A 7,701-nucleotide genomic window follows, 5' to 3' on the forward strand; every position below is an offset into this window, starting at 1 on the left:
GTGCTGCCACTACCGTGCACCACCACCACCACTGCTGAGGTGCTGCCACTACCGTGCACCACCACCACCACTGCTGAGGTGCTGCCACTACCGTGCACCACCACCACCACCACTGCTGAGGTGCTGCCACTACCGTGCACCACCACCACCACCACCACCATCAGTATTACTTGTTGCTATTGTTATTGTTGTGTAGCTGTACAATGTTGATAATGTTGCTCATTGATATTTATCTTTTCTCTCTCCCTCTCTCTCTCTCTCTCTCTTTCTCATCTTGTTTAGGAAATTCTCTGACCCAAGTGCCAACCGTTACATTATGGATTTTAAGGTAAGTTTTTCCCTAGTCTTTCAACATCTATTGTTTCTTCTACACACATCCACATATATACATACACACACATACAGATGCATACAGACAATTTATCATGGGATATAATTTGTATTTAAAAAAAAAATTCAATCATAAAATAAGAGTGCTGATTTAGCTGCTACTTCTAGCTGGTCAAGTAACTATTTAGAGTTCTTCCCTCTTTGGCTACATACCAGTAATATACAAGGGTTGATTGAATTGGTTCTACATTCTCCCACTGCCTTCCATGTAGTGCTCAATCAAAAAGAAATCCATAATTTTATCGATTTGATGCTTTATTTCTCCTTCCTCTTCTTCATATTTTCAGGCAGGAAAACCAGTGGTCATCGATGGTCTAGAGCTGGTCACTATCAGGATTCAAGGCCAAAGTTTTATGCTGCATCACATTCGTAAAATGATCGGTATGCTATTTACATATTTACATGTTTCCATTGTTGATATTCTCTTGTTGTTGTGTTGCTGTTTTTGTTGTTGTTGTTATGTTGGTGGCACTGTCTGATCTAGCAGACCTATGGTCAAAAATGCATCATCCTTGACTCCCACATGTCTTATTTTTCTGGTATAAATATATCAAAGACAAAAGAGCAGTGATTCAGCAGTCATTAGGGTGTCAGATAGAATGCTTTACCAAGGGGTTGCTAAGCAGCCTTCTTAACCACACACCTGTACCCACACCTATATATTGATTTATTTTTGTCTTTTCCAGGTTTATCAATAGCCATTGTTCGAGGATTTTGTGGGAAGGATGTCATTGATCTTGCATGGAAGGCTGAGAAAGTAAGTCGAGCTTCTTCTACTTGCTTTTGTTGTTGTTTTTGCTGTTGCTACTGTTAAGGCTGCAAGTCATCTCAAGTGATAGTGGGGGATATTTTTTTGAGAGAATTTTGACAGTTATTTCTAGCAAGTCAGACTACCATGTAATAATGTAATAAAGACGAGACTGAACTTAGATGTGGCTGTGTGGGAATATAAATGCAGATGTGTAAAAAGCACCATCCGAACGTGGCCGATGTCAGTACGCCCTGAGTGGCACGAAAAAGCACCAACCGAATGTGGCTGATGCCACTACCCCCTGACTGGCTCTCGTGCTGGTGGCACGTAAAAAGCACTATCCGAAGGTGATCGATGCCAGGCCCAACTGACTGGTTCCTGTGCCGGTGGCATGTAAAAAGCACCCACTACACACTCGGAGTGGTTGGCGTTAGGAAGGGCATCCAGCTGTAGAAACTCTGCCAGATCAGATTGGAGCCTGGTGTAGCCATCTGGTTCGCCAGTCCTCAGTCAAATCGTCCAACCCATGCTAGCATGGAAAGCGGACATTAAACGATAATGATGATGATGGTTCTTCTCAAGCACGGCATAATGCCAAATGGACTTGGTCATTGCCTTGTTGAGGCCCAACACTTGAAGCCCAGTGTAATTTAAAATGGTCTCGGCCCTTGCTCCCATGGGGCCCAACACTCAAAAGGTGCTTTTATATGCCACCGACACAGGTGCCATTTGCGTGACAGTGGTATCTGCCATAACTGCAAGTTTACTTGGCTTGATGGGTCTTCTTCTCAAGCACAACATATGTATGTATTTATATCATTGGTTTATCTCTAGTGTTGTGTTTTGTCTTTGATCAAGTAATGGAGTATGGAACCATTGAATGATGACAAGATATTTTGAAAATGAAATTATGTGTTTGAACTGTTAAAACAACATGTTACTTATTTTCAAAATTTTTTCTTTACAGGTTGATGTTCCCAAAGCACCAGGATTGGGCCTTGTTCTAGAAAGGGTAAAGATTTTCTTTTTCTACCTATATTTTCTTGCTATGGTCTGTGTATGTAGCACTTTAACCTTTTGTGATACATGGTGTTTTGGTATGTGTAGCCAAAAAGACCCAAATTTCTTTCTGTTGAGATTGAAATTGATGGGTGCATATAGAAAACAATGGATAAAGTGCTTAAAACTATCAGCTCATTAAGAATGAAATGTCTGATTTTCTTATGCACCAAGTTTGACAGTTGTCATCTCTAATGTTTTATCCTGACAGTTCTTTGTTTTACAACATTGAAGAGTTACATCATCATTTGAATTTGCTTCAGAAAGAGGACTATGTTTGTGATGGTTAGTTGGGGTGGGGGCACTAGGAATATGGCTTGGATGTCAAGTGGGTGGCAACCTGAAAAAGTCTGAGAACCAATGGTTTAAAGCATTAGTTATGTACATTGTCCTTTCCATACATTTTCAATAATTTTAATAACATTATCACAATGGAAAGACCAAAATAGACTGCAAATCATGATGATTATGATGATTTAATGTCATCTTCCATGTTGGCATAGGTTAGATGGTTTGATAGGATCTGACAAATTAGGGACTCCTTTTAGTCCTGTCTTTCTGAGAATTTACCAGATTCTCTGGGGCTGGTGTCACAAGAATAATTACCCAGTTGACTCCATATATTTACTAAATTCTTCATTGCTTTCACATTTAATTGAAATGAAGTTATTGTTTTCATTGCATTTTTCATCAGAAATTTGGTAACAAAAAGGGGTTAACAAGCGTTTGAGTGGAATTAACTTCAGATTTGAGTGAAATATAAGTTGAGGAAGCTACTTGATAACAAAACATTAATTCATGTATGTTGTGTTAAAGTTTTATAACTGAATGTCATTGGTGTAAAATTGGTGTGATTTAATATTTGTCTTTTCTGGTTCTTCTATCTAGTTGCATTATAATGGTTACAATAAACGGTTTGGCAATGATGGCATCCATGAACCTTTAGTATGGGATAAATATGATGTAAGTACGACTTCATGTTTTCACTATTATCATGACATAATCTCTCTCTCTCTTTCTCTCTCTCTCTCTATATATATATATGTATATATATATATGTATATATATATATATATATTATATGTGTGTGTTATCAACATTGATAATACAGTTTCATTATTTATGTCTTTCTAATATACTGTGATTAATGTACCTAAATGAATTAGTGATCATTCACAATTTACAATGTGTACCTGTCACCTATATATATATATATATATATATATATATATAAAATACATACACATGCACACACTTTATTTGTGGATTAAGGCTACCATTGGTTTCATGTAAAAGAAGCCCTTAATGTTTATCGAGCCTGTCACATGGAACATTGGTTTTTGTCTTCACTTTGGATTAAAGCAAAAAAAAAAAAAATCACGTGCACAATAAAAATAATGTGATTTTACGTGACTTTCAGATTAAAACACAAAAGACATAAAATTATAAAAATCACTTGGTGAGGTCAGTTTTGGCAAGGTTTTTTACAGCTGGATGCCCTTCCAAACACCAACCACTTTACAATGTGGACTGGGTGCTTTTAAGTGGCATCTGCATTGATAGGGTCACCAAGTACTTGTGAGACAACACACACACACACAATGGTTTTTCTGCACTCTTAGTCTACCAAATTCCGGCAAAAAGCCTCTGGCTACAGTAAAAAGCATTTAGTCAAGGTGCTGTGTTGTAGGATTGAACTTGAAACCATGTACTTAAGAAGCAAAATACTTAACAGTACAGCCACACCTCTGCCAGTTAACTTAGATATTTATAAATTTTTTTTTCTTAAACACAAAGGAAATAATCTGAAAAATTACGATCATATTAGGAATCCTTTTGTTTTTCTTCTTTCAAGAATCCTTATTCATGTTATTCTTCTTATTTTCTTTCTTAGGAGCAAATGGAGAACTTTAAAGAAGAATTTATCATGAAAAACATCGTTGAGAAGGAGAAAGAAGACAAATCGTATCCTTAAATTCTTTACTAACTTTGACCTCTATGACAACCAATACATGTGTGTTCTAGAAATTTTGTGACGTTGTTGTTGTTGATAATGTTGATGTTGTAAAGAGGGAGTTAATGAAAAAAGAAAAAAGGCCCCTGCCTATTGTTGTTATTGTTGAACTCAAGTGGGCCCTTGTCAGAGCAGACTTATGATTTCAAGATGTTTCAGCCATCACCTTCTTGTCTTCTTTTCAAATAGATTATTTCTAGGGGTTCATTATAGCGTTATTCTTTTTTCTTCAAGATGTTAGGATGTAATTTGAGAGAATTTTGGCTGCTATTTCTAACAAGTTGAATGATTGAACAGAGGACCCTTCATTAGCTCATTATGTTCAGCAGCATCAGCAGCTGTTGTTATTGTTTGGACCATGGTCAATCCTGAATGGGCTGATCTGAATGGGCTGATCTTTAGGACGTTTATTGCTTAGTCATAATTGGGAATCTTCAAGTAAGGGACATAACTCTAGGCGTTTCAAGTTGAGTGAATCGTATAAAACCTTTCTCATTGGTTCATGTGTGTGTGTGTTGCACGTGTGTGATGTAGTGTGTAGTTAGTCTTCCTTTCGTGTTAGTGTAAAATCTTCCTTGACTCTTTATCCTCTCAGCCTCTTCAACTGGCTGCCTTGCCTCCATCATCACTACTACAAGGCTCATGTTGGCCCCATTGCTGGGAAGTCGTCACTCCACCATGCGATGCGGAAACTGTATAAGTTAGAGAAAGCAAAGTTAGACGTTGCACAACCAGCATGAAAGGAAACAGAGGTGGGGGACGGGGGTGGGGTGGGTAGGAGAGAAGACGAAGAAGAGAAAGAGAATAAGAATAGGATAACATCTCAAGAAATAACAAACAAACAAACAAACAGAAAAACACGTTTATGTTTTAAATAATTGAGAGACAATACCAGCATGAGAGAAAAAATAAAATCAATAATTAGTGTTGATATACAGGGTTGGCCATAAGTCCCCCGACAGTAAATCAAAATTCCATAAATACTTTCTGTAATTCTGTCTTGACTCGAATGGAAAAATGTGTCGCTCAAGAAGGACTTCAGTTTGAACAATTTTCATGATGTTTTATATTTAGATGCTTTTATTAAATTCAGTCAGTTGTTATATAGCTTCATATACGAGAAGGTGCTGGAAAGTTCCTGGCTTTGGGTAAAAGAAAATACAGGAGAATCAGTTAATTATGATTTTATCCGATATATTCCCCTCTCAGATTCACACACTTATTGCAGTGATCCTACAGTTTTTCTAAGCCTTGTAAAAGAACTTGGAAGGTTGGGTCTCCAACCATGCCTTCCATGATACCCTTGACGCCAGGAACTTTGTAGTATTCCCTCATATGATAATTATAAGGTGAAGACTACAAATTATTTTGGTAAATAAATGGTTAATGTTATTTTATGTGTCTGACAAATTTCTTTGTTTTTGTTGTTACTTGATGAGTCAGTGAGGAGAAGTGCCTGTGGCTTTTGCAAGTTCTCCTACACGGGGAGATTGGTGTTAATATTCCCCTTTAGCTTTTGTGTGCAAATAAACTGTATTACATATCTGTAGCCAGAGGTTATAGAGATGTGTTGTGTAATTGAATGTATGTGTGTGTATAGATATGTGTGTTTGTGTGCACATGTGTGTGTGTGTATTTAAGATATATTACACATGTCTATTATCATCGGCCAGTATCTTTTTGAGCTTCTGTTTCTTTTTAAAATTTTGATTTTTTACCTAGCGTTCCTTAACAAGCTTCCAGAATGCTTAATTGGCTTGTCAGTTTACACAACCACACCTTCGGTTACGTGGACGACGAAGGTAAACGGTTAGCTACGGCTATATATGGGGCACAGCAGAACCTGAAAACAGCAGAAGCTAATTCTCTAAGCAGTGTAAGTTTGTCAGATATTTCAACTAGATTGAGGCTTACCGTGCAGTGGGACTGAACCTGAAGCTACATGGTTGTAAAGCAAGTTTTTTTTAACCACTCGGCCATGTCTGCACATGGAATAAAAAAAAAAAGAGAAAATCTTTTCCTTCGTTGCAACTAGGAAATTTTGGATTTGTCATTGTTGTCATCATCACAATCATCATCATCATTACCCCCCCCTACTACTGCCCCCTCCCAGCAGCAAGCTTTGAACATTTTGACCATCTTTTTCTTTCCGTTCTTCTTCTTCTTCAGGGACCAGCAGATGCTAATGAAAATACTGGGACTAACACAACAAATGACAGAACAGACACTACTACTACTACTACTACTACTACTACTACTACTGCAGACACAGCTACTGAAGCGGCCCCTACTACTACTACAACTGCCACAGATACTACTACTACTACTACTACTACTACTACTATTACTACTGATACATTTGGTGACGATGAAGTTGAGCAGAAAGTTACTGAGTCACTGAGAAAGCTTTCATAATAATAATGATAATAATAATAACAACAACAGTAGTAGTAACAATCATAAGGATAATCATATAATGATGGTGATGATGATTTGTAAAAAAGACTTACTGGAAAAAGGAAAAAAAAAACCTGAATCATTAAAAATTGTTTTTTAAAAAAATATTTTCTTCATAAATTTTAAAGGACAAATTTTGTGTTGGGATTCATTTTAGTTTTTAAAAATCTTTATCGTTTTAGTTCAGTGGTTCTTAACCTGGGTTTTTATGACCCTTGAGGGGGTCATATAAGATTTTGTTGTTAGAATTTATAAATTTTAGGTGCGGGTGTGGTTATAGGCGCAGGTCTGGCTGTGTTGTATGAAGTTTGCTTCCAAACCACGTGGTTGTGGGTTCAGACCCACTGTGTAGCATCTTGGACGAGTGTCTTCTATTATAACCCTCGGGCTGACCAAAGCCGTGAATGGATTTCACAGATGAAAACTGAAAGAAATCCGTTGTATATCGAAGTGTGTGTCTGTGTTTGTCCCCTTCCAACACTTGACAACTGGTGTTGGTATGTTTATGTCCCTATAAAGAAGCCAGGCCCGTGCCATCAGTAATTACTCAGGGTAGGCAGTCGATGATGTTTATGTAGTAAAACCCACAAAAAAAATAAGTGAAACACAGCCGCGAGAGTGAAACGGGTATAATAACGATATTGATTAACAGAGGAAAAAACAGTTGATACAATTAGCCAATGACAACAACAACGATAACAATAATAATCCTTTCTATCGACTCCGAGAGGATGAAAAGCAAAGTCGACCTCGGCGGAATTTGAACTCAGAACGTAGCGGCAGACGAAATACCGGTGAGCCTTTCGCCCGGCGTGCTTTACGATTCTGCCAGCTCGCCGCCTGAATAATAATAATAATTTTTTCTGCTATAGGCACAAGGCCTGAAGTATTGGGGGAGGGGTTAAGTGGATTACAGCAGTCCCAATACTCAACTGGTATTTAATTTAACGACCCCGAAAGGATGAAAGGCAAAGTCGACATCAGCGACATTTGAACTCAGAACGTAGCGACGGGCGACATACTGCTAAGC

General features: G+C 37.8%; 1 protein-coding gene across 1 annotated transcript in view; it reads left to right on the plus strand.

Annotated features, from left to right (window-relative positions):
- LOC106874737 (pseudouridylate synthase 1 homolog) overlaps positions 1-5,606 on the plus strand; it is a 35,270-nt gene extending 29,664 nt beyond the window's left edge. Inside the window, exons 10-16 of the mRNA XM_052972862.1 lie at positions 283-328; positions 678-771; positions 1,077-1,147; positions 2,109-2,153; positions 3,089-3,163; positions 4,095-4,165; positions 4,810-5,606. Coding sequence (XP_052828822.1) covers positions 283-328; positions 678-771; positions 1,077-1,147; positions 2,109-2,153; positions 3,089-3,163; positions 4,095-4,165; positions 4,810-4,954 — 547 coding nt within the window. The 3' untranslated portion in view covers positions 4,955-5,606. The remainder of the gene's footprint in view (positions 1-282; positions 329-677; positions 772-1,076; positions 1,148-2,108; positions 2,154-3,088; positions 3,164-4,094; positions 4,166-4,809) is intronic.
- The last annotated feature ends 2,095 nt before the right edge of the window (positions 5,607-7,701 follow it).

This window comes from Octopus bimaculoides, chromosome 14 (assembly GCF_001194135.2).
Source record: "Octopus bimaculoides isolate UCB-OBI-ISO-001 chromosome 14, ASM119413v2, whole genome shotgun sequence".
Classification (NCBI taxonomy): Eukaryota; Metazoa; Mollusca; class Cephalopoda; order Octopoda; family Octopodidae; genus Octopus; species Octopus bimaculoides.